The sequence below is a fragment of the Embiotoca jacksoni genome, unplaced genomic scaffold, assembly GCF_022577435.1.
Source record: "Embiotoca jacksoni isolate LCO1_2020_lvr unplaced genomic scaffold, fEmbJac1.0.p SCAF_26, whole genome shotgun sequence".
NCBI classification, from domain to species: domain Eukaryota; kingdom Metazoa; phylum Chordata; class Actinopteri; family Embiotocidae; genus Embiotoca; species Embiotoca jacksoni.
In genome coordinates, this window is record NW_027185377.1 from 1,072,294 (window position 1) to 1,098,169 (window position 25,876).

At 46.4% G+C, this 25,876-nt stretch overlaps 3 protein-coding genes across 5 annotated transcripts; all 3 read left to right on the plus strand.

Annotated features, from left to right (window-relative positions):
- Positions 1-57: 57 nt before the first annotated feature.
- abca5 (ATP-binding cassette, sub-family A (ABC1), member 5) lies at positions 58-18,730 on the plus strand. The gene is made up of 38 exons (XM_069159933.1): positions 58-181; positions 2,196-2,365; positions 2,467-2,653; positions 2,767-2,940; positions 3,207-3,304; positions 3,388-3,614; positions 3,696-3,837; positions 4,425-4,613; positions 4,884-5,031; positions 5,137-5,314; positions 5,570-5,628; positions 5,862-6,148; positions 6,855-6,974; positions 7,198-7,336; positions 7,915-8,005; positions 8,183-8,322; positions 8,584-8,703; positions 8,788-8,989; positions 9,180-9,346; positions 9,602-9,729; positions 9,818-9,955; positions 10,034-10,147; positions 10,700-10,870; positions 10,957-11,070; positions 11,194-11,331; positions 11,987-12,055; positions 12,148-12,239; positions 12,862-12,985; positions 13,075-13,192; positions 13,325-13,416; positions 13,693-13,868; positions 14,066-14,141; positions 14,361-14,455; positions 14,592-14,711; positions 14,798-14,950; positions 15,189-15,268; positions 15,380-15,435; positions 15,660-18,730. Exons 1-38 carry the CDS (start codon positions 169-171, stop codon positions 15,798-15,800), a joined length of 5,046 nt encoding a protein of 1,681 aa, XP_069016034.1. The 5' UTR covers positions 58-168; the 3' UTR covers positions 15,801-18,730.
- Positions 16,278-18,730, plus strand: LOC138204607 (uncharacterized). 2 transcript variants are annotated; one of them, XM_069159951.1, is made up of 2 exons: positions 16,278-16,726; positions 16,772-18,730. In XM_069159951.1, exons 1-2 carry the CDS (start codon positions 16,278-16,280, stop codon positions 17,079-17,081), a joined length of 759 nt encoding a protein of 252 aa, XP_069016052.1. In that variant the 3' UTR covers positions 17,082-18,730. The 2 variants fall into 2 exon arrangements, with proteins under 2 accessions (XP_069016052.1, XP_069016053.1); XM_069159952.1 differs by having other exon boundaries at positions 16,278-16,636; positions 16,695-18,730.
- An 846-nt stretch (positions 18,731-19,576) lies between these two features.
- On the plus strand, positions 19,577-25,857 carry LOC138204599 (uncharacterized). 2 transcript variants are annotated; one of them, XM_069159938.1, is made up of 14 exons: positions 19,577-19,816; positions 19,951-20,034; positions 20,173-20,259; positions 20,357-20,425; positions 20,501-20,605; positions 20,693-20,990; positions 21,396-21,681; positions 21,758-21,985; positions 22,065-22,150; positions 22,234-22,338; positions 22,876-23,057; positions 23,133-23,297; positions 23,416-23,588; positions 23,710-25,857. In XM_069159938.1, exons 1-14 carry the CDS (start codon positions 19,578-19,580, stop codon positions 25,101-25,103), a joined length of 3,501 nt encoding a protein of 1,166 aa, XP_069016039.1. In that variant the 5' UTR covers position 19,577; the 3' UTR covers positions 25,104-25,857. The 2 variants fall into 2 exon arrangements, with proteins under 2 accessions (XP_069016039.1, XP_069016040.1); XM_069159939.1 differs by having other exon boundaries at positions 20,693-20,948.
- Positions 25,858-25,876: the final 19 nt, after the last annotated feature.

Below are 25,876 nucleotides of genomic sequence, written 5' to 3' on the forward strand. Positions count from 1 at the left end.
ACTTGCTGTCAATCACACGGAGGCCAGCTCTGATTGGTGAACGTCACAGTTTTTCTGGGAGCAGAATTTGACAGGAGGAAGTAGCGACGCCAGAAACCAGGAGCTGGTTCCGAGGGGGTCCAGTAATGTAAGGCCGTGAAACCACAACCCGAGGAAGGAGATGCTTTAATGTATTTCATACGTGAGTGTTTCCATGTGGTCCTCGGGGACAGCGGCTGGGTTAGCTGTAGCCTGTTAGCTCGATGTCGTGGCTCGTGCGCATCAGCTGACGTTGCCAGGCAGCGCGTTAGCTCCGGAAACGAAACGGTTCGTGTTTTAGCGACTCACGTTTGATGATCAGTGTTCCCAGCTGCACTTTCTGTTCTTATTGTTCTCAGTCAGTGTGAGAAGAAAGACCAACAAAGACAACGCTTTTTATTTAGTTTGTATTCCGGCTGCCGGTGTGTCCGCTGTCAGTCAGCGGGTTAGCTCGGAGGCTAACGTCAGCTAGCTGTTCGTTTTGTTTTAATAAACGTGATTTCACCGGTAATAGTGCAGCTGTCACCGGTCCACCGGTAATAGTGCAGCTGTCACCGGTCCACCGGTAATAGTGCAGCTGTCACCGGTCCACCGGGATCCTGTCGGTTAACCGTCCGGTGATCTACGATCCAATTACTGTAGAAAAATGCATGAAAGCTCTGCAGTTATCGCGGTGCATCATATGTGTGTCTGCAATTAAATGATCGGTTCATTATATTCTCATTAAATCGTTTGAAACATCAGAAAGTGACGCAATAAGCAGCTCCATGAATATCAGTGGGATTGTGTTCATCTACAATGAAGCATCATATTCTGTAAAATCATTATATGTTTGGTTTTTTTCTCTAAAAAAAAAGTCAACAAGCTCAGAAAAATTAAGGTATTTAAGATTATCTAGCTCAAAAAGTAGAGTCCCCCCCCCCCCCCCACAAAGGAAGCTGTACAGGTTTTATGTATAAAACTTAGGTGAAGCACACAAGCTGTTTTTTTTACAGAACCTGAGCCGACACCTTCACTAAAGGTTGTTTGACTCATTTGTTGTTTGGTTGGCGATCTGTTACTTTAAAAAAAAAAAGAAAAAAGAATTACATGAAAATGCAGTGTAATGAATGCCCGCTGCTACTACAGCACCTAAATCCTCCAGAAACCAGAAAAAAAACAACCTGATTTAATCCGTCAATTGGTCAGAAACATTTGGAGATGCAGGATGTTTGTTGGACAGAAAGGATATAAACAAAGCTGTCATCTTAAAAGTAACTGAAGCTGTCAAACAAAATGTAGTGGAGTAAAATGTACAAGATTTACCTCTGAGGTTTATTGAAGTGGAAGATGTTGTATCTCAAATTGTTGTCCCCAATTGTTTTCCCCGAGTCCGTTGATAGAAGCAGTCTTTAGGCAGTTACCGGTCTTAGTTGATTTTTATTAAGCGTAGTTTACAAGATATCTTGGAGAGCCCAACATCAACCAAACGTCTCTTTGTTGGAGTCTGACTTCCTGCTTTCCGGCACATACACTTATACTATAGGAAGAGGTGTTACCTTGTGGCGGGAACATTTGCATATGTTTGTCTCAGTACTTTTCCGTTGTCCTCCGTTTGAACCACATCCCCCTTTTGATCTGATAGTGAGTTGCACCCCACTGTGACGGATGTGATAAGTTCCTGCATAAGCAATGTGTTCTACAATGCTTACAGTCAGTATGTATTTTGAGCTTCTGTGCTAGGATATGTTCACAACAATACAACACATATATATATATCACATCATATCACTTACATATAGGTCGTACCATCACTACCAATCTTAAGGTGTAGACAAAAGGCTGTGCATGTAAATGAGAGTGATACTGCAACCTGTGGGGTCACATACTGTTGTTCTTTGAGGCATTATCAGATGGCTGTCTGGAGGACTCCAGGGGGCGAAGGAAGACAACCCCCACCTCCACCAACCAACAAAGGACACATCAATACACATGACTTTTAGGTGGAAGACAACCCAAATTATATTGTATTAGCGTACAACATATGAGCCCTCATATGCACTAAGCAGATCTATATTCCACAAAGAACAGCTGCATGAGATGGAAATACTCAAGTAAAGTACTTCATATTTGTGCTTAAGTGCAGTACTGCGTCGTTGTTGTTTATTATTTCCTCCGCCCCTTGTTGTGACTTGCAGCTGAGGCCAGCTTCAGCGAGACGACTTCTCGTCCATACGTCATCCAGATGAGGAATGCTGGCAGCATGCAGCCCGTTTATAAAAGAGATGCGGGAGTCTGGCACCAAACCCGAAGTCTCCTCTACAAGAATCTGCTCATTAAATGGAGGACCAAGCAGCAGAGCCTTCAGGTGCTCAGCTCAGAGAAAATAGGAAAAACATCCGAGTTAATACGTTTGTCGTGTCCGTAGAATAGATTTGAGAGCAGCTGCTTCTGTGTGCGTCCGTGCAGGAGCTGATCCTCCCTCTGCTCCTGTTGGGCATCCTGATCCTCATCAGCACCCTCAACCCTCACGTCTACTACGGAGGCATCAGCACAACGGAGCTGGAGCGCGAAAGCCACATCATCCAGAGCCTGGGCTACACGCCGATCACCAACGTCACCAGCCACATCATGGAGGAGGTGGCCGAGGGGATGCGTGAGTCACAAACACAACACGCGTCACGGTTCACGTCCACTGCTGCAGCGTCCTTCTGTGTCAGACGACGGTGATTTGTTTTTTGTTTTTTACGGGATAATCTTGTTTTTCAGACATACGGGATCGTCTGGATATGTTTACCAGCGAGGAGGATCTGGAGAACGCCAGCCTGTACGAGCCGTCCAACTACGTGGGCGTGGTGTTCATGGACAGCTCCGCCACGTCCTACAGACTCCGCTTCCCGTACAACCAGCTGCCCCTCCCCAGCGATTACACCGAGTCCATCGGTAAAATAGGATTCATTTTCCCCTTTCTACATGAGGTTTCAAATATTTTTGGGGGGGCGGAGTTTCCACCTAACCTGCAGATTATTCATGTTTTATAGATTTGATTTGAAGTGGGTTCAGCTCGTTTTAAAGTAGTCCAAATCCTAAATCCTCCACTTTATCTTCCACCAAGTTTAGAATCAGTAACACAAACACAAGCGGGACTATCAGCCTGCAGAGCTGAAATGTGCTTCATGTTGTCGTTGCCTGTTCTTGTTCTTCTGCAGCCAACTGCTTTACCAGCTCGGTGAACTGCAGAGCTGCTAACTACTGGTACTCCGGCTTCATCCGCCTGCAGTCTCTGATCGACGCAGCCATCATCCAGGTGAGACGGGCCGGACAAAAAATAGTTTGCAGTGTAAATAATCTTTACTTCCAGTCTGCTGATGGTCCACGTTTTGTGTGCAGATGCAGACGAAGCGCTCGGTGTGGAGCGAGATGGACCTGCAGGTGGTGAGGATGGGTCAGCCGGGCTCCGTGGAGGTGCAGAAGTTCCCCCACGCCCTCATCTCCATCTACCTGGTCCTGGCCTTCACGCCCTTCGTCACCTTCCTCATCGTCAATGTGGCAGCTGAGAAGGAGCATCGCCTCAAGGACACCATGACCATGATGGGTCTCTACGACACGGCGTTCTGGTGAGGAGACGGAGCAGTTCTGGGTCTGTAGTTTCGGACGCTGTGTATGTGTGGCTCATATGAAGTGTACTTGTTCTCCAGGTTGTCGTGGGGCCTCCTGTACGCCGCCCTGGTGACCACCATGTCCATCCTGATGGCCGTCATCTCCACGTTCACGGCGCTGTTCCCCAACAGTGACTTCTTTGTCGTGTTCTTCCTCATCTTCCTCTATGGAATATCATCTGTGAGTAGAGCGGTGATGGATTTGTTCAAAGGGTCCCGTCACTCAATTCACATTTGGACCCGAATGGTATCGAGTCATATAGATAGTTTTTGTTGTTTGTGCCAACGATCTCTGAAATTTGTGGAAAAATTATTTTGTGTTGCTCACAACATTTTAAAAACAGCGGCGTTTCTTTCCGGTTCGGATAATTCACAGACCTGTGAAGAGTTTTCTTTGTAACCGTTCGAGATCGTCTCTAAAAAGGATGACGTTAACAAGAAAGTCACTCTGAATTACTGGTTAACGTCCAATTTTAATGAGATTTTACTTGGAAGGTGATTTCTTCCAGAGTTTCCCAAAACAACAAAATATACTGTACAAGACCTCGGAAGGTCCCAGTAGAACTTTGTGTTGACAGTCTGACTCTGGGGAACGAATTCACGGTGACACGACCCCACCAACGTCAAAGAAAACCCACCTGGTTGCTCCTGACCTGACGCTCCTTCTATCCTTAAATTGTTAATTTAATTACTGTGGTGAGCTTCCTCTCTTCATCGTCTCACCCTCTCTCCGTCGATATCCTTTCATCCTCCTCTTTTCCTCCACAGATCTTCTTCTCCTTCATGCTGACTCCGCTGTTTAAGAAGCCCAAGTTTGCCAGCACGGTGGGCTCCATGCTGACGGTGGTGTTCGGCTGCCTGTCGCTGTTCACCGTGCTGATGAAGGACTTCCCTCAGCCGCTGGTCTGGCTCCTCTGCCTGCTCTCCCCCAGCGCCTTCTCCATCGGGATTGCACAGGTTACAGACACACACTTACCCACAATCCAGTGCTCATTTTGGGAGTACATGATGTTTAATGACACATGTCAATGGCCAAGAGATCTCTCTATTGATTATAGTTTGCATAGCTTGTTGGTGCTTTCATCAAAGTCCATATTAACTGACGATGAGCCTTTTTTATGCAGATTTCTTTGCCCAAAATGTTCAAATTGGTTTGAAATGTGAACGGTGATTCGTTGGGATCCACAGCGACCGATTTGTTGCATCTGTGTGTCATAAATGTTTCAGGTGGTGTACCTGGAGGCGCAGGGAGACGGAGCTGTGTTCTCCTCTCTGGCCAACGGCCCTCATCCTCTCTACGTGCCGCTCCTCATGCTGATTATAGACTGTGTCCTTTACCTTCTGTTGGCCATCTACCTGGACCAGGTACTTCCTGGTAAGTACAAAAAAAACAACCTCTGTTGTCTTCAATATATTAACCACTAATCAATGACGGTTTGAGTGTTATCGTGTGCTCATGACGCACTTTCTGATTACGCAGGTGAGTTTGGAATGAAGAGGTCCTTGGTGTACTTCCTGAAGCCGTCCTATTGGTCCAAACGGAGAAAGCGCTACGTTGAAGTGAGCTCGGTGTACGAAGCGGAGGTGAACGGCGCTCCTGATGGCGACGAGTGTATCGAGCCCGTTTCCCCCGAGTTCAGAGGGAAAGAAGCCATCCGGTAAAAGTCCAGACCTGCTTATGAATGTCTGATTAGGACTACATTGAATGTTTTTGGTAATTTCACTTCGATGTGTTGAATTCCCACACAAAGTCTGAAGTATACATTCAGAGTCAAGAGGTTTTCCAGTGATGAAGACGTGCAGCCTGTAAGAGGAGACTCTGCTCTTCACTCTGAATCCGCCGCCGTGTTTACACTTCTCTCTTTTGTTTCTTTTTAAATTTCTCCTTCACCGCTCGCCTGCTCCTCCGGCAGCATCAACAACATCCGGAAAGTGTACAAAGAGAAGGACAACGTTGTGGAGGCTCTGAGAGGTGAGTCAGAGGCTTCCCACTGTGTCCAGGCCAGTTTGATGTTTTGAGCATTCTTTTGCATCCTTTCGTGTTTTAATGTCTGTTGGTCCATTTGGAGAAAAAGAAAAATGTTTTTAAAAATCTGCTGTTTTCATTTTTGTTTTTTATAAAACTGTAATGAAGTGTTGAAATCATGTTTTGTTCTGCCCCCCTCACTGTGTTTTTATGACGTCTCTTCGCCCTCCCCTCCCCAGGCCTGACGTTCGACATCTACGAGGGCCAGATCACCGCCCTGCTGGGACATAGCGGGGCCGGGAAGTCCACGCTCATGAACATCCTGTGCGGCATCTGCCCGCCCACGAACGGCACGGCCACCATCTACGGCTCCCCGGTGGCCGAGATCGCGGACGGGTCGGAGATGAAGCAGCTGGTGGGAGTCTGCCCTCAGTTCAACATCATCTTTGACGTGCTCACCGTGGAGGAGCACCTCAGGATCTTCGCTGCCATCAAAGGGATCCCGCCGGCGGACATCGACGCCGAGGTAATGTTAAAAATATTAGTTTAATTTATGAAAGTTAAAGCCTTTTAAATTACTTTTAAGTCTCTAAAAAATACCGCAGACAGCAGAAGAGATTTATGTTTCGTGTCCTCGGGATTTAAAATCTTTTCTGGCCACATGACCTTCAGACCGGATGTCCTGTCATGTGGCATTCCAGCAGGAATTTTAGATGTTCAAACAGTGGACAAGGAGAAGTGATGCACAAAGTATTTTGAGAAAAAAACTGTTCTTCTTCTATTATTTTGTTTCTTTCTTTGGCTTAAAGTTTGTGGGAGGAAGTATTTCTAGCTGCGATTACTAAAATAACATGTAGCTAGCGAATTATAGTCCAATAAATAATCTGTCTACGGTATTAACGTTATTCCTCTTTGAGTAAAAATTTGTTTTACTTGAGGGGTTTACATTTTGTAAATAAAATGTGTTAAACTTCATCATCGTGGTCTGAAATACTGCAGATATCATGTGGTGAAAGAAGGCCGAATTTATCTGGTGTGAAATGTTTTCTTGCTTTCAAGTTACGTCAGAATTAATTACGAGTTTAGTCCACGACATCGTTACAAATCAGTGAATAAGGTGGGAAAATAGGAGCTTTGCAATCTAAAGCTTTTATATTTCAGATATCATCAGATGCAAAAAGCGTCTGTTCATTTAAAAATAAAGTGTGAGTCTGATTCTGTGTCTCTGACAGGTCACCCAAGTGCTGAAGGATCTGGACCTGGAGAAGATCATGACGGCTCAGGCCAAGAACCTGAGCGGAGGCCAGAAGAGGAAGCTGTCAGTGGGCATCGCCATCCTGGGAGATCCAAAGGTACCTGAAATGGGCCGGAGCTCTCGGCGCTGATGATACCCTTTAGTTTGTTTGTTTGTGTTTGTTTGTTTGTTTGTTTGTGTGTGTGTGTGTGTGTGTGTGTGTGTGTGTGTGTGTGTGAGAGAGAGAGAGAGAGAGAGAGAGAGAGAGACTGAGTTTCTGTGCAGCAGCTGGATAACATCAGCGTGTAGCCGTGCTGATCGGTGTGCTCTGTTTCCGTTAGATCCTGCTCCTGGACGAGCCCACGGCCGGCATGGACCCCTGCTCCCGGCACCAGGTCTGGTCTCTGCTGAAGAGCCGGCGGGCCGGCAGAGTCACGGTGCTCAGCACGCACTACATGGACGAGGCAGACATCCTAGCAGGCATGAACTCTCCCTGTTATGTAACACACTGACAGACAGACAGACAGACACCAAACCCATCAGGCAGATGTCATCACAGGCGGAGAGTTAAAAGGGTCAAAGAGGAGCTTCCTTTTAATACTTTGAATTAATTTCACTTTAGTTTGCTTAAATATTTAAAGGATTAAAGGATTATGTGCATCCGACACGTCGCTTTATTTCAGTGTTTGGAATAAACAAGTCTGAGAGATTTAAGGTTTAGTCTTTAACTTTTAAATGAAATTCTGCTGTCAGAACTATTAAATAAACAACTTTAAGTTATAAATATAAAGAAAGCATGAAATTGGTTCCTTAATTCTGTTTGATCTGCTGTTATCGGTCAACGTAAACATCAGACCGCCAACATGTCATCCAGTCAGGAGGCTCTTATTAGCCACGCCTCTTTTGAGAGAAAACAATCCGACATACTGCACCAAAAGTTCTGTTTTTTTTACACCTGTTTTACATTCAGTTCTGTGGCAAGTAGCGGGGACGTTCTGCAAACCAAATTTTCCAGATGTGCCGGTCGGATGTGTAACAACAGATTCTTTCTTTTCCAGATCGCAAAGCGGTGATCTCTCAGGGACAGCTGAAATGTGTCGGCTCTTCCATGTTTCTAAAGATCAAGTGTGGTGTCGGTTATCATCTCAGGCAAGTTTGGTCAACCGTTTAATACGAAGACTGATTTAAAATAGAAATGTAGGCTCGAATTCTACAAAAGCCTAAAAACTACAAAAAGAATACTGGTGTCTCTGTGATTTCTTCATCCTATTAACCACATCGGTCTCTATTTAACTAGCTGTTGATGTATTTTTCCCTCCTCTGCAGGATGTCCATCAGTGAGCGGTGTGACGCTGAAAGGGTCACGTCTCTGGTCAAACAGCACGTCTCCAAAGCGAAGCTGTCCCGGCAGCACGAGGCAGAGCTGACGTTCACGCTGCCGTTGGAGAGCATGGACACATTTCCAGGTCAGATCACAGAGACGTGAGAGAAGCAGCTGAAGTCTTTCCACTTTTTAGAGGGTTTAACTCTCCGTTGGTAAAATCCTACACATTTCCAGCTCCTTCAGATATTCTCAAGTGATGTTTAAAAAGTCTTTTACATAACTTCCTCGTTGTTATTTCAATCCTGCAGAACAAATCTTAAAAAGCAGATTTCACGTCATGACTCATCTCTGGCTGGAAGAAAGCAGCCGAAGCTTCGAGCTGTAATTCGTTTGTCTCTCGCAGGCCTTTTCTCCGAGCTCGACTCTCAGCCCGATCTGGGAGTAATAAACTACGGGGTTTCCATGACAACACTGGAGGATGTTTTTCTCCGTTTGGAGGCGGAGGCCGAGGTGGACCAAGCTGGTGAGTGCATTACTTAAAGCGGTGTATTTTAAGAGTAACACAATCCCAAGGTGCTCTCGTCATCGCCCGTTTCGGTGTCTGCAGACTACAGCGTGTTCAACCGAGAGCAGGCGGAGGACGAGTGCGACAACGCCTCCCTGGACGACACCGACCAGCGGCTGCTCACCTTCTCGGACAGCAAGTCGGACGTGGTGTCCGGTCACGCCCTGTGGAGGCAGCAGTTCAGCACCGTGGCCTGGCTGCACATGCTCAACATGCGCCGGGAGAGGAAGGCCTTCATTTACACGTGAGTGCAGCTCTTCTTTGATTCAGTGGGGAAAAAATGCACAGAAAATTTTTAAACAAACCCTAAAGGAGGAAACAAAATCAGATAAACCAAGTTTTATTAAAAAAACCCCAAATATTACAAAAAAAAAAAAAAAAAAAAAAAAAAAGCAAAATCTTTTCAAAATAAAATGCGTGTGCTCCTCCTGCAGTCTGGCTCTGTTCCTGGTGTTCGTGGCCGCGGTCCTCGTCCTCTCTCTGGCAACAGGAAACATCCAGATTCACTCCCCGGACCGACAGTTTTTACCCATCTACCTGCTGAAGAGGAACCAGTCGCCGCGGCGATACGCCACCAGTCTCCTGGTCCAGAACTCCTCCGGTGAGTCCTCCAGAAGATTTCATTTTGTTTCGTGAGCTGATGTGAGCCGTTCAACAGTTGTTGTGTTTTATTTTTTTTCATGAATGAAACTTGGGATCATCTTTCTGTCAAATGCTGTAAATATTGTGATGCTGTACACAGGAGACCACAATCAATGCTAAATGTCCCATGGGTGTAATTCTGACCTTCCTCCTCGATGACGATGATCTGAATCCTCGTTACGCAGCAGTTTTCTGAGTTTTCTTTTGCCCACAGGCTCTGATATTTCTGACTTCATCCACAACCTGGAATCTCAGGATATCAATGTGGAAATGATGAAACACAGCGACTATATGTCTGCAGCGCCGCACAGCGCCGCCATCAACGTAACCGGATCCAGCAAGGTGCCTCTCATGTCCCACAGATTGAATTTTATTTCTTGACACCTGATGAAATATTGACCTTTGTCCTTCTCTGCTGTGTTGCCAACAGGGTTTCAGATACAGCGTTGCATTCAACAGCACCACAGTGCACTCGTTGCCCATGGCGGTCAATATACTGAGCAACGCTCTCCTTAGAGGGCTGAATGGTACCGGACACATCCGGACCTGGACCAAACCCTTCGACTATGTGAGTCTCTGAGTCACTTCTTAAATCTACAAACTCAAACATGATATTTAAAGATGTTAAACTCTTTGACTCCTTCAGCAAATCCCCGACGCCACGTCCTATGCTCTGGTCTACATCGAGGCAATCATACTGGGGATGCTGGCGGCCGGGATGCCCGCTTATTTTGCAATGGACCACACTCGAGACCGAGAGGTAACCACGTACACGCAGAGATTGTGATTCATTACAGTTTAATCAAAGGATTTATAACACAAAGAAGAAATATTATTACTATCATATTATTACTTAGACCACATTCAGAGGTGGTCCGAGACGTTCTTTTAGCACTCCGAAGAAAACATGTGCAGTGGCGTGATCAGGTCAGGCCTGACGGTTCAGGTTGTGAATTACAGACTCGAGTCTTCAGATATTTACTAGCGTGAAATACATCATAAATGCCGGTCCGTTGAACTGAGCCTCATTTTATGAACTTCCTGTTGTTTTGGTTCCTCTCCATGTGTCTGTACGTGTTTATGTGGTTATTTACTTGTTTATTTACATATTCGTTTGCATTTTGAGCAATGAGGGTCACGCGAGACGCATGTTAATATCACATCTGAACAGGCTGTTAGACCACGTTGCCATCAGGGAGCAGATTGTCTTCCTATTGTTCACTGTCTCGTCACTGCCCTGATATTAATACAATATGATATTAGATATTGAACATATCCGTCTGTGCTGACTTTTCTTTTTGGTCCTCTTTAGATCAAGTGTCGCTCCACGCTGCGTATCTCCGGTCTGGTCCCGTCGGCGTACTGGTGCGGCCAGGCGGTGGTGGACATCCCCTTCTACTATCTCATCCTGTCCTGTATGACCATCATCCTTTTCTCCTTCCACACCGGGAACCTGCTGACCTCCAGCAACCTCACCTCTGTGGTCCGTGCAGCTGCCTCACGCTCCGTATGATGCCTGATACAGAACGACGTGTCTCTTCTCACGACGCCTCCTCTGCCCTCTCACAGGTCCTCTGCACTGTCGGCTTCGGCCCGGCCATGATCCTCTTCACCTACGTGTTTTCTTTTGGCTTCGCCCGAGTCCAGAGCAACAGGGACTTCTTCTCCGTCATCTCCATGATGGTGAGACAGGAAGCCTTCTTTATCCAGATTCAGCTTCTTCTTCTTCCTCCCGTGGCTGCAAAACAGTTTAATTCATTCACATGAAAGGTGCTTTGATTGCTAAATGTCCAACTTGTGTGTCAGGTGTGTGTGGTGTCGGCCTCTGTGGTTCAGCTGTCATTCGTCAACGACAACCCCGGACTGACGAGGAACCTCCACAACGCCCTGTGTCTCTTCAACCCTCTGTACCCGCTCATGGGCTGCCTCAACTGCATCACCAAGGTAGGAGCTCACAGCAGCACGGCGGCTGTTTGAAGGTAGCTGGTTTATCAGTAACTCTGACTTTAATTTGATTGTGATGGTTATATATTTCACCTGCAAGACTTTTGGGTTTCAGTCACACCAACAGTCTGGATATAAAAGTGTTCGTAGCTTCAGAGTCTGATAAATGAGGCCGATGCAGAAGTGTCTTCAGCTGCAATACCACTGAGTGCCACCAGAGGTCGGCTCTAAAAAGCCTCCGGCTCCATAGACTCCCATTCAACTTCTCTCATCAAATACAAAGTCATAAAATATTTTCCACCAGTCATTATGTTGTCATTAGCTAAATTCCGTGCTTCCTGTTGGTTTTCTGGTGTTCCTTCTGAAAATAGTTGCATCATTAATTAGATATTAGGCCTCAAAATCAGCATTTTTGAAGACCAGCAGGTGAACAAAGTGGAACATCCAGCACCTTAAGAGACAAATATTTATTTCAGAAGTTATTACTGACTAATCCAGACACTACTTTTTTCTTTAATTATTTGTAGAAATAAAAAAAATCTACTTAGAATATTGTAAATCCAGTGAAGTGTTTGAGAAAGATTGATTAAAGTACATTTGTGAGGAGAGTTTTAGACACTGACTCACCTCGCTGTTGTTTCTCCTTTGTCTCCAGGCGACCTTCCTCCCGTCTCTCGATGAGGAGAACTTCCTGTGGAAGAACCTGCTGATCTCAATCGTAGCCGTACGTGTCTCATTTGGACTAATTTGGTTTAAAAACATGAATGAGCTGATGACAGAAGTGTGTTTAACCGTGGTGTGTGTCCGGTTCTTCAGCCCTACCTCCAGTGCATCATGCTGCTCTTTGTGCTTCGCTGGCTGGAGATCCATTACGGAGGGAGGACCATGAAAAACGATCAGTTCTGCAGGTGACGATCAGATTTCAGGTCAAAACTCTGATTACAGGAAGCCTTGGTACATTTACATCTTAAAATATCTTCACATTTCTAAACGACCGAGACGAGTCTTTCGCGTAATGATGGAAAGATTATTGTGGTTCCTGAAACTTTATATTGAGATTAAAAACTTCAACTGCTCTCTGCAGTTTGTCAGAGAAAACAAGCTGCTTATCGACTAAAACTAAATTCCATGTTGTGCAAACGGAGGTTTCAAAATTATTAGAACATATAAGCTGAGGATTTAACTGCTGTTACATCATGAATTTTACAATTCAAGGTCATTTATGGTTCATAAATATTTCAGCAGTAAGTGAGACGGTGTGCAGAAAAGTCCTCCAACTGTTTACACACATCCAGGAGTGGAGAGACAATAAATATGACAATAAAATGTTTCATTACATAATAATTTTTTTTTATATATATATAAACAACCATTATGTATTTATAGTCCGATATTTTCATGCAGACAAATAAATGAAGTAATTTATGTTGTCAAATTATTATGCATTAAATACCGGTTGCTGCTGCAGGAAGTGGCTAATTCATAACAACAATAATAATAATGATGATAATATGAACATGTTCTTCACAGGATCTCGTCCAAGTCGAAGCCCAAAGTGGAGAGGAACCCGGAGGAAGGTCTGAACGAAGACGAGGACGTCCGGATGGAGAAGGCCCGAGTGAAGGAGGCGCTCACCTGTCAGTCCTGTGAAGACGTGAGGAATCTTTTAGTTTCTCTGCAGATGATCCAGATCTGCATCTTTTACATTTTACAAGCTGAATCTGTGCGTCTGTGTCGGTTCAGAAAGCCGTGGTGGTGGTGAGTAACCTGAGGAAGCAGTACAAGGGCCGGAGAGAAGGGTTTTCATTCAGCAAGACGAGGAAGGTGGCCACCAAGAACATCTCATTCTGTGTCCGCAAAGGTACCTTCAGTCTTTTCAAAGTACATTTTGATTATTAGAGAAATCTGTGAGGAATCTTGTAATAAAAGTCCAGCTTTCAGTCAGTTCATTTTAAGTTAAAAAAAAACAAAAAAAACCTGCCGTTTCGTTCAGGGGAAGTTTTGGGACTGTTGGGCCCCAATGGAGCCGGAAAGAGCACCATCATGCACATGTTGTCGGGGGACACGGACCCGACTGCAGGCCAGGTACAGAACTCAAGCTTCCTGCATGTTTTACTCATATATCCTAAAAATATAACCTGTGATGACCTTCAGGGTTTCCTGGAAAGGTCATGAAATAAAAAGGCCCGGAGGCAGTTTGGAAGTAACAAAATGTTTTGGAAAACTTTGGAATATTCATTGTTTTTGGTTTAAAATGTGTTCATAAAAATCCTGTCTGCTAAAATAAAGTAGTTTTTTTCTGCCAGCTAGAACCCAGAATAACAAGCTGTGGTTGTTGTTGTTGTTGTTGTTGTTTTCCAGGTGCTGATGGGGGACTACAGCACCGAGTTTTCTCCAGTGGACAACCCTCTGGAGCACGTGGGCTACTGTCCTCAGGTGAACCCTCTGTGGCCGCGGATCACCCTGCAGGAACATCTGGAGATCTACGCTGCCGTCAAGGGTCTGAAGGGACAGGACGTCCCGGGGATCATCAAGCGGTCAGTGTCCGTCTCCTTCACAGAGACCGTCGCACCGTCGCCACTGCTTTGTTTTTGTTCTACTCAAAAAGAGCAACTCGATCCAAATACGGCACCGCGGACAGTCGCAGATTTAAAAAGGGAACTAAATTAGATGAAAAATGAAGTTTTAGGGGATCTGTTTAAAAGCTGTTGACAGTTGTTGTTGTTGTTGACAGTGTGGTGAACGCTCTGGAGCTGAAGGACCACGTGAACAAACAAGCCAAGAGCCTCTCAGCGGGACTCAAACGCAAGGTGAGGACACGTCAGCTGACATTTTACCGTCAACACGTTTGAAGTTCTGCCCGATTCTTCACAGAAGAACTTTCTGTAGAAACCGTCAGTTCTTAAATCCATTTCTCAAACATCTTTCAACCTGAATGACTGAAACGTCTCAGGCAGCTTAAATCTTTGTCATTACGAGTATTTCATCCAGGCCTCGTGTATTACAGATGAATGTTTTTGTGTTTCCAGCTGTGCTTTGCCTTGAGCATGATCGGGAATCCTCAGATCGTCTTACTGGACGAACCGTCATCGGGGATGGATCCTAAATCTAAACAGCGCATGTGGTGAGATTATATTTCCAAGACGGGAACCATCCATCCACCTCGGATCCTGAAATAATTCATGTTTCACTTCAGGATAATTACAGTAACTCGGGTGGATTCTTGTCCGTTTCTCTAACTTGTCTCGGTCTTCGTGTAGGAGGGCCATTCGTGCTGCGTTCAAGAACCATCAGCGGGGCGCCATCCTCACCACACACTACATGGAGGAGGCGGAGGCCGTGTGCGACCGCGTCGCCATCATGGTTTCAGGCCAGCTCAGGTCGGCGCTCGCGTCTTCCATCATGTCCCAGGTTTCTGAATCGCCGGTTACCGCCCGCTCATGCTCCGACCGCGTGTCTCCAACAGGTGCATCGGCTCCATCCAACATCTCAAAGGGAAGTACGGTCGAGGTTACAGTCTGGAGGTGAAGCTTCGGGAGGAGCTGACGGGGCTCCAGCAGGTGGCGCTGCTGCACAAGGAGATCCTGCGAATCTTCCCGCACGCTGCCCGGCAGGAGAGGTGAGACCCGACACGTTCTGGGACCAAATTTTACTTTTAAAGTTAAGTGTATAAATAATATATTTAGATTTCTCTTTAATCTGAATCTTCAAAGGGAAATGTAGAAATTGAACACCAGAAAAATGCATATCCTTCAAAATAAAAGCTCATTTAAAATCGAATAGATGCGTGATTCATAATTTTGTGTGGAAACTTTCACACTTTTAATTCTGTCTAATTCTGCTGTTTTCCTGTGCAGCTTTGCTACTCTGATGGTTTACAAGATCCCCATGGAGGACGTCAAGTCACTGGCCAAGTCTTTCTATCAGCTGGAGAGGGGTGAGACACACACACACACACACACACACACACACACACACACACACACACACACACACCCAGTGACCCGTTCACTGTCATTCTTCCTCTTCTGTCTCTGTTTGTCTTCAGCAAAGCGAACATTCAACTTTGAGGAGTACAACTTCTCTCAGTCCACGTTGGAGCAGGTAGGTGGTTAAAGAACAGAGTCGCTCTCAACCAGTCAAATCAGTCCTGGAACGATCAGTTCGTCATTTCAAAGCATCACTTTGAGATTTGATCTGCTGCAGTAGAGACTGTTTTATTATTTCCTGTCACCTGCCGGTGGACATTAGCTTGTAAATCTTTTTAATTTTTTTGTCCTCCAGTGATCAATATGTCGTATGACGTCGCGTGTCCTTCGTCCTCCCAGGTGTTCATGGAGTTCGCCAAGGAGCAGGAGAACGAGGAGGACGAGCCGGGCTCCCTCAGCACCACCTTCCAGTGGCAGCGGCTGCGTCAGGACGGGCCCGTCTCCGTCAACTACCCGGACAGCATCGTGCACCAGCTGTGAGGTCGGCCTGAGAGGCGGCCGGGACCGACGTCGGCGTCTGAGGGGCTCCGCGCCGGCCGTCCCCCTCCAACAGGGACTCCGGCCGTCCCCCTCCAACAGGGACTCCGGCCGTCCCCCTCCAACAGGGACTCCGGGCGGCGGCCTCCTCCTTGTGGGTCCGAGGCGTGCATGTGTGTGTGTGACCCTCGTCCACTGGTGCTCTGTGTTTTTTCGCACTGACCGCGGGGGGCCGGTGCTCCTTCTCCACACAAACTCCTTTTTCCGACGGTGTTTTTTCTTTTTATCTCCACAGGGAGTCAGTACACGGGGGAAACAACAACCCTATAAATAATCTCTGATATTCCTGCATCTTCTCCACCGGAGCACCGGAGCCGTGTTTCCTCGTCTCTTCGGGTGTTTTTTTGTTCTTTTTTGTCGTGTTTGTGAAAACGTTTTTTTGTTTTTTTCAAAAGCACTACCAGAAACCGGGATCCATCCATGATCGTAACCAAAGCAGCACACCTCCACACCTCCTCACCTCCACACCTCCACACCTCCTCACCTCCTCACCTCCTCACCTCCACACCTCCACACCTCCTCACCTCCACACCTCCTCACCTCCTCACCTCCTCACCTCCTCACCACACCTCCTCACCTCCACACCTCCTCACCTCCTCACCACACTTCCTCACCTCCACACCTCCACACCTCCACACCTCCTCACCTCCCCACCTCCACACCTCCTCACCTCCACACCTCCACACCTCCTCACCTCCACACCTCCACACCTCCTCACCTCCACACCTCCTCACCACACCTCCACACCTCCACACCTCCTCACCTCCACACCTCCTCACCTCCTCACCTCCTCACCACACCTCCTCACCTCCACACCTCCTCACCACACTTCCTCACCTCCACACCTCCACACCTCCACACTTCCTCACCTCCACACCTCCTCACCTCCACACCTCCTCACCACACTTCCTCACCTCCACACCTCCTCACCTCCACACCTCCTCACCTCCTCACACATTGACACGGACAATACTTTTATTTTGTTTTTTTGTAGCATTAATAGTTGTGTGGTTGACGTGGGGCGGCGCCGGAGGAGAGATGCTTCATCTCTCCACCGTTTTTAGACAAACAGAAGAACTGAAGAAGAGAGTCATCTTCTCCTCATCTTACACCAGCATGCACATCGTAACGTCCACATTTGAACCTCCACGTCCTCCGGGACCAGCGGTTCAGGTGCATTCATTTAAACTGGCAGACGGATGTTGGAACGAGGTTTTTTTTTAGTTTTTGTTTGTTTCTGGATTGGATGATGTTTTGCCTTCGTCGCTGCAGGTTGAACTCGAACCCCGTCGCTGGGGAACGTAATGTAGAATATGCACGTACAGTACATGTAGCACACCGCCCACGTCAGACGTTAGCTGACGGTGCGTTCAGGTGCAGACGGGGCCTGTTGGAACGTTGTCTTCCTCTCTGCCGGTTTTTTTTAATTTTATTTTTTTTAAACGAGGACTTTTTGATCTCAGATCTTTGAATGTACGTTGGGCGTCCGCCGAGAGGAGGGTTTGTAACTCCGAGACTCCCGTCGTCACTCGGTTTCACTTTGGTGCCACTTTAATCACGCAGTTGTGTGTGTGTGTGTGTGTGTGTGTGTGTGTGTGTGTGTGTGTGTGTGTGTGTGTGTGTGTGTGTGTGTTAAACTGCGACTGTCTCTGCATAGTTCCGTATTTGTACAAGTCAGGTGCGTTGTTGGTGCAATACCTTTCAGCAAGCCGATAAATTGTAATTTTTCTTCATGACATTCAGGTGAGAGGACGTTCGTTAAAAAGGGAATTTAAAGACCTGACTTTTATTTTGTTAACGGACAACAGAGGTCGACATTAGAAGCTCCACAGAGGAGGTGCGTGTCGCAGCGATCGTATGACAGGTCGAGTCGTCCACCTCTGCAGAACAGATCAGCATCTTTCATTGATTTTTAAAGACGACCTAAAGGTTTGATAGACGTTTGAGCTGTTTATTTTCTGTCGAAACACTAGGTAGTTGTGGGTTTTTCACTCTCACACGAGGTGTCAGGGATGTGTTACGTTCATGTTTTTATGCAGTAGCTTCCACTCGTCATTCACAGACGTGAGGAAGAGCTGATTTTAAGAGTGGGAGTCTTATTTTGACGATGCACTGCGGACATTACTGACACTAAAAATTTAAATCTACTTTTACTTGAGAGCCTGAGTCGGAGTTCTCGTGGGTGTTTTATGTCCTTTAAAATGTGAAGACTCTTGAAACCTTGTCGATATTTTGTTGCACACTTGTAGCCGTGTTCCCCTCAAAAAGAAAAAACACACAGAACAAACACTGCTTTAAGTTGAACATGCCGTGAGCATCTACGAGTTGTTTTTGGAGCGTCGCATGTACACTACCATACGTATTTTGTCTTTTTATATTCATTTTCCCAAGTGCAATGTAGGAGATTTGTTTGCAGATTTTTCCTCCCACGTTCATGTGTGTTCTGTGGGTTTGATGATTTCAGTGACATGTAGCCATCCAGAAAAAAAACATCTGCTTTGTTTTGCACTTCTTTACTTCCTGCTTCCAGAACAGAAACACGTCACGTCGAGTTGGGAATATTTCACACGAAAGAAAAACAACCAAAATCTTCTGTGTCTCTGGAAAGTGGAAGCAGGTTTCATTTTATTTTCCTGGTGGTGGTCAAATTTGCACTATTTCTGGGAAATTTTTATAACCTTTCTTTATATTATGCAATCTTTGTAAGATTATCTGTGCACTGATTTTATTTTTTAAAGACTGTGGTTTAGCTGTGTGCTGTATTTTCCTCGTGTGTCACCCCCCCTCCCCCCACGTCCCAACGGACGCTCGTCATTAATGAACTCTTTTGGTCTCTACACGACCTTTTCATGAATAAACGTTAATCCGACTTAGTCCTCGGCCTCTTTTGTTTCAGTGACGTCACTCGATTAACAGAAGCCAGAAGCTCAGTTCCGTCTGAAATTATTCAATTTGACACTCCAGAAGTAGAAAACACACTTATTAACAATCTGGATAACACATGACTGTTCATATTAATTTATAACATTAAAATGCTCACAGCAGAGAGGAACCTCATCAGTTTGACATGTATACAAATATTAATAAAACATTTCCATCGTAGTTACATTTTCATTTCCATTTAATCTTTATTGTCTATTTTCCTTTCATTTTTACTTCATTGTAATTAGTCTTATCTTGTCTCATGTTTTTTTCTTCTATGGGAATTTATAAATTCCTGTTGATCTTGAATATAAAATGCAGGATAGGATTGATGAAGTTTTATCTCACATAAAGTGATTAAATTAAGCAGAATCTTAAATAACTGTTGTCAGTAAGGTGTACATTAATGCAGCAGCCAAATTAATCCCAAAACAACACATAACACACTAAAGGGGCGCATTAACTGCACAGTGTGTACTTTTACTTTTGAGACTTTAAGTATATTTTTCTGATAATACTTACATACTTTTACTTTAGCAAAGGACCTGAATTATTTCTTCCACCACTGTAATTACATAAAGTTTAATATTTTAATTATTACGGGTTAGATCCTGTTCTTTACACTCCGTACGGTAGGTGGCGGTGTGGACCTAAAAGTCGGTGTTTACGCTCCACCAATAGAAGGCGAAGAAGAAGAAGGCTTTGGGCCAATCACGGCGCACTTCAGAAATAGCGCCTTCCTATTGGCTGTGGCACAATTGCAGCTGCGCGCGCAGCTCCTTTCAGCTGACCGATTCAATGGCAGAAAACGCTGTATTTAAAGTTGCTCTTCCGGCGTCGCCGACCGCCGCTTGCAGTACAAGAGAAGCCGAAAGGAGGAAGACGGACCCTCTAAAGAGAAAAGCCAGAAGAGAGTCTGACAGTAAACGCAATGAAACGTGTGTTAATATCGGAGAAGCCTCTCGGAGATGGAGAGAAACGCGCGAGCGCGTCGGCCTCGAGCTGGACTCGGAGCTGGCAGCTCTTCTGCTGGACAGGTGAGCACAGGTGTTTAAACCGGAAACAGGCGGTCTGTGGTTGTGGTTCATGATCCCAACGGAGCCTGTTTATACTTTGTTTTATTTTCCCCTCCAGTGGTTTTATGGTTTTTTGTTTTTATTCTGTTTTTCAGTTATGAGAAGGTGACGTCACCGCAGACGGTTAGACGGTCTGACTCTGCGACATCCAGCTGTTCGGCTGCATCTGTCTCTGCCAGGTGAGTCTGTTTGGTATCATGTGGAAGCAGAACGAATCCAAACAGACTTTTATATTGTTGAAGATGTCTTCTCTCTTTTTATTCCATCATTTTTACCTTTAAATCTGTATTGATTTTTTTTTATTTTTATATTTTCAGAGATGAGAACTTGTCTGTTGCGGATGTTGGAGATGCCAACAACAACAACGATGCTAAGGACGCGTCACCACGACAACCCAGTGCCAGGTATAGTTTCCCGTTTCCTGATGAATACATGAGAATATGAATTATATCCTGCTGAATTTTTCTGGTCTGGACATTAATGATGTTTCATCGTCCTCAGTGTGATGTCACGGGATTTAAGTGATGACATCATCGACGTAGACGAGTTCAACGACCTTCGGAATTCCACGTAAGTTTATACGTTTGTGAATATTTATATATTTGCTCCCAATAAAATGACTAAATCACTTAATGCTGTGTAAAGTATTGACTGGGCTGAAGACGGCTGGTGCCGCGCTGAGGAGGCGGAGTCTGTCTTGTGTCCGGAGGAGACCGGTGATGACGACCACTCGCATCCCGTGTGTGTTCGGTACGTCACAAACTTTCTCCGGTGTCTGCGGCGATTTAGCCGTCGGACAGTTCTTTGTTTTTAATGTCTCGTACTTTCCCCCGACAGAACCGGCGGTGCTCTCCATCACAGCGTTTCCTTGGAAACACTTCCGTCCATCAGCGTGGAGGAAACCGTGTTCGACTCCTCGGACGTCGACCCGCCTCGGCGGTCCGAGAGGCTTCGGGCTCCGAGCGACGGCGACGTCGTCGACGAGCCGGCGTCCGTCGCGTATCATCAGAACCTGAAGCTGCTGGCCGAGTTCCTCCTGCTTCCCGTCCCGGCGTGCACGTTCGCGGAGTGCCGGGCTCCCGGACCGTTTCAGGTGACGGTCGGATCCAGCGGCACCGCGGCCATCATCGAGTGGGTCGGTGTTTATTTCACCGTGTCGTCTTGAAAAGTATTTCAACCGTGTGAGCGGCTGTTTGATTGAAAGTTGGAAAAGATGTGAAGAAGTTTTGAGACGTTTGTTTGAAGGTAGTTGAACTACCTGATGTGACACATCAACCTTTACAGCAGTGGTTCTCAACTGGTGGGTTGCGTCCTCAAAAGTCGGTTGCAGGGCCGGTTTGAGGGGTTCACAGATGTTCACAGATGTTCACAGATGTTCACAGATGTGTGCGTAAAGAAAAACAATTTGAGGATGGAAAAAATGGTCAAACTTTAACTTTGAAGTCTGCAGAACTTCTTCGGCTGTGCTTTTATTTTGAAAAATGTACGCGTGCAGGTGGCATTTCCTGCCAGATTTAACTTTTTTATCTAATTTCCCCAGGCGTGTCCCCTCGGCCACACGGTGTGGCGGTGGAGCTCTCAGCCGTCTCTCCGGTGTGGGATGCTGTTGGGTGACTTCATGTTGGCGATGAACATCGTCCTCTCCGGGAACGACTACTCGAAGGTGGCGCTGCTCTTCAGGTTCATGAACACGGGGATGGTGGGAAGGTCGGCGTTCTCCAGCGTACAGGAGGCGTGCTGCGTGGACGCCATCCGGCGGCTCTGGGAGGAAAAGAGAGGCGCCATCGTTTCCCGTCTGCGGCCGAAAGCCAGCGTCGAGGTCCTCGGTGAGTTCGGCCGCTCGTCGTCACGTCGACGACCGCGAAGGACAACAAAATTAAAATATCTTCATTTTGTTTACAGGAGGTGGTCGGACGGACGGCTTCAGAGAGTCCTGCACGTACAGTCTGATGGAGAGGGACTCCAAACAGGTCGTCTCCATGGTGACGGTGGACAAACGGGAGACGGCGCAGAACGGCATCGCCATGGAGACGGAGGCCTTCATCCGGACTTTCGATGCACTTCGTGAGGAGATGAAGAATCTGAGTGAAATATGCACCGACGCTCGCGGCAGAATATCTTCGCTCTTCAGTAAACGGATTCGTCTCGGGTTTGAGGTTTGCGGGAGCGACGCAGACGTCCGATCTCATACGTCTCTTTTTATTCGCAGCCAGCGGCATCTACAAGTCGTGCGGAGTCCGTCACAGCCTCGACATGCGGGACGGCCTGAGAGAACTCGGAAAGAAGATCCACGAGGTGATTTAATGTCGATGCTCCTCTAATCTGTGATATTTACCTCCATAATTGTTGATTGTTTTTACATTTCGCCCCGTCTGTAGGCGGGTCAGCGGGACGGATGCTCCGTTTTACTCCGCTGGAACAAAGACGTCTGTAACCACTTTTGGTTTTGCGCCAAAGTGGCCAAAAGCTACGAGGATTTCATCGTAAGTACTCTGTGAAATCAGATTCTCCAACCTGAAGCTCGACGATGTTTTTGAGTAGTCTGCTTCGACCTCAACAAAGGGGGGGCGGAGCTATAAAGCATTGCGACCTTTCAAAATAAAAGTACAGTTTTGTTTCTCTCAGGGGGGCCAGTGGGTCCCAATCAAAGAGGAAACACTGGATTTTATTAAAATAAATCTTATATTAGAACGATTACTTTGAAATGTTTTCAAACCAGTTTGGCCACCGACGAGTTGTCAATTAATAACAAAGAAATTCATACAAAAATAAAATATGCACACGCTGTTGAATTTAAGCAAAATGTGTGTGAAGAGTATTAATGTGTTATTGTTCACATGACAGACGCTTGTTCAGGTGGTTTGGATGGAGTTCAGCTATGTGAATAAATGTTTAAAAACATGAGGAGCTCTCAGAGGAAAACAAAGTTGGAAAATCCTGCCTTGAAGAATCATTTATTGAGCTGCAGATTTCAGCTGTTGGTTCGTAGGAACGCTGCAGATGTGTTCTTGTTCTCGCAGGACACGTGGGCCGGCGTTCTCCATCACGTCACGGGAGAACGCGAGTGGGCTCTCGGCGCCTGTCGCCACGACGACGGGGACGAGGAGTTGATGGAGACGGGATCGGCAGCGCACCGAGTGCTGACGGAGATCGTTCTGGATCCGCGCTGGCTGCGGCGCGTTCAGAAGCGCCTCGGCTTCAGGTGCGCTGCGTCGGCGTGCGTTTTACACGCAGGACGACGGAACGTGAAGTAACACTCGGTTTTAACGGTGTTTAGGTCGACAGCAGAACTGGAGTCGTTCCACAACCACGTGCTGATGTACGCCGGCGAGAGATTCAGCTTCACCCCGCCTGTTTATTCAGCTCGCACCCTGCTGGCCGGTTTGGACTACAACCATCACGTCCACCGACCGGAGAGACGACGAGCCGACGGCTCCGTCGAGTAAGTTCTTAGAATTAACAACAGAATACCCACAAAAACAGAAAAGTGTATGAAATGGTACGGCGGGTGTTCCTGAACGCAGCGCAGCGATGCACTCGTGTTGTAATTTTTACTTTAGATATCGGAAGCTGTTCAACAGGAAGTCACAGAGGTGGATTCTGTACGCGGTGAAGGTGGACAAGGACTACGGCTACATCCCCGACCTGCAGAGGGCCGTCCTCCGAAGCCGCTCCGCAGCACACGGAGACGAGCCGACCCAGTGTGGAGGGCCGTGTGTCAGCAGAGGAGAAGGTACACACTCATTAAACATGTTTCACCTCTAAAAACCCCGAGTCCAAAAATCAGCACGTTATAGCTGAGAAATATTCCCACCCCTCTCAAAACTAACACAGTTTACATATGTGTGTTTCAGTGTTACCTCCAGATGTGCAGCAGCTGGTGGTGATTAAAGAAGAGGTTCCCCATGAATGGAGCCCCAGTCTGGACCAGCAGGACCCAGAGCTCCTCCACATAAAGGAGGAAGAGGAGGAACTGCGGAGCAGTCAGGAGGAAGAGCAGCTTCACGGGCCGGAGGAGGATATCACCAGGTTCCCGTTCACTGCTGTTCCTGTGAAGAGTGAAGATGACGAAGAGAAACCTCAGTCCTCACATCTTCATCAGAGACAAACTGAAGACGACGGAGAGACAACGGTGAAAACAGAAAGTGATGGAGAGGACTGTGGAGGACCAGAACCAGCCAGGAACACACATCCAAACAGTCCTTTACTAACTCACACTGAAGGAAAGGTGTTTGAGACTGATGTTAGTGTTGATGATGATGATGATGATGATGATGAAGATTTGCAGGAACCTTTGTCAGATTGTGCATCTGAAACTGAAGACAGTGACGATGGTTGGAAGGAGAGCGGGACGCCTGAGTCGGATGTTGGATGTAGCTCTGTCCAAAAAACCTTTAGCTGCTCTGAGTGTGGTAAACTATTTATTTACAAGCGGTCTCTTCAGATACACACGACACGTCACTCAGGAAAATGTTCTGCCAGCTGCCTGGATAATAAAAAAAGTGTTGATTGCCAGATGAGAGTCCCGACAGGGAAGAAACCACTCGAATGTGATGTTTGCAGACAAACATTCAAACAACACAGAAATCTGAGAGAGCACGAGAGGATCCACACCGGGGAGAGACCGTTCAGCTGCGAGGTGTGCGGGAAGAGATTTAGACAACACAGAAATGTGAAGACGCACATGGGAATCCACACGGCGGTGAGGCTGTTCGGCTGCGACGTTTGCGGGCGAAGATTCAAACAGCAAAGAAATCTGAAGGAGCACATGATAGTCCACACGGGAGAGAAACCGTACGGCTGCGACGACTGCGGTCAAAGATTTACACGACAGGACAGTTTGAACACGCACACGAGGATCCACACGGGAGAGAAACCGTTCAGCTGCGAGCAGTGCGGGAAGAAATTTAACCGACGGGGAAGTCTGAGGAGACACAAGAGCCTCCACACGGGGGAAAAACCGTTCAGCTGCGATTTCTGCGGCAAACAGTTCACACAAGAGGGATGTTTGAAGAAGCACAAGAGAGTTCACACTGGAGAGAAACCGTTCAGCTGCGACGTGTGCGGTAAAAAGTTCACGCAAGACGTGAGTCTGAAGAAGCACAAGATAGTTCACACCGGAGAGAAACCGTTCGGCTGCGACTTTTGTGGGAAACAATTTACACAAGCGGGAAGTCTGCAGAAGCACAAGAAAAAACACACAGGGACGAAACCGTTCGGCGTGATGAGGAAATCTGAAAAGACATGAGGGCTGTTTGTCCGTCAGCACCTGACTGGAACCGCTCCAGTTTTAAAATGCAGCGGAGAGGAAATCTTACCTGATTCCTGTGAAGAAGATCAAAGGTTTTATCTGAACTGCAGCTAAACTCCAAGAGTCTTAATATTATGTAGGTCCCCAGGTGGAGGCTCATCTGATGGCTTCCCAGCATGCCCTGGGGCACAGGAGATACCTTCAACACCATGTTAACTGTCGCTGGTGTTTTGTCAGTTTTTTACATTTTGTTATTATAGTGCAATTAATTGGTACATTTAGTTAATTACACTGCGAGTGACATTAATTAAATTACTGAGGTTTTCATCATTGACAGTAATCTGAGGCTACATTGATGAATAATTGAGCAATATGACTAAATCACATTAATGGAGAAACCATCATCCTGCTTATTGTTCTGAAAAATGTGTATTTGCATCTGATTTCAGTAAAAGAAAAAAAGTGTGTATCATGTTCACCTGTATCAAAAGGAGATGCAGAAGGATCCTTTTCTTTTGCTTTTCCTTTTTCTTGATTCGACTGAGATTTTATTTCCATATCATACAAACTGAATAGCCTTAAATAAAACTAGACTGCTCACACCGCAGTCCAACCAAAGTTCCTGGGTTTGGTTTCATCTTTGGACGCCGCCTTCGACCACGTCACGACAAACAAGTGAGAAACCTTTTGGGAAAAGAGAAATCTACTTTGAACTGCAAAATGCTTCATGGAACATTTTTGTATTTTTATAAAAATCCAATGCTAAAGTA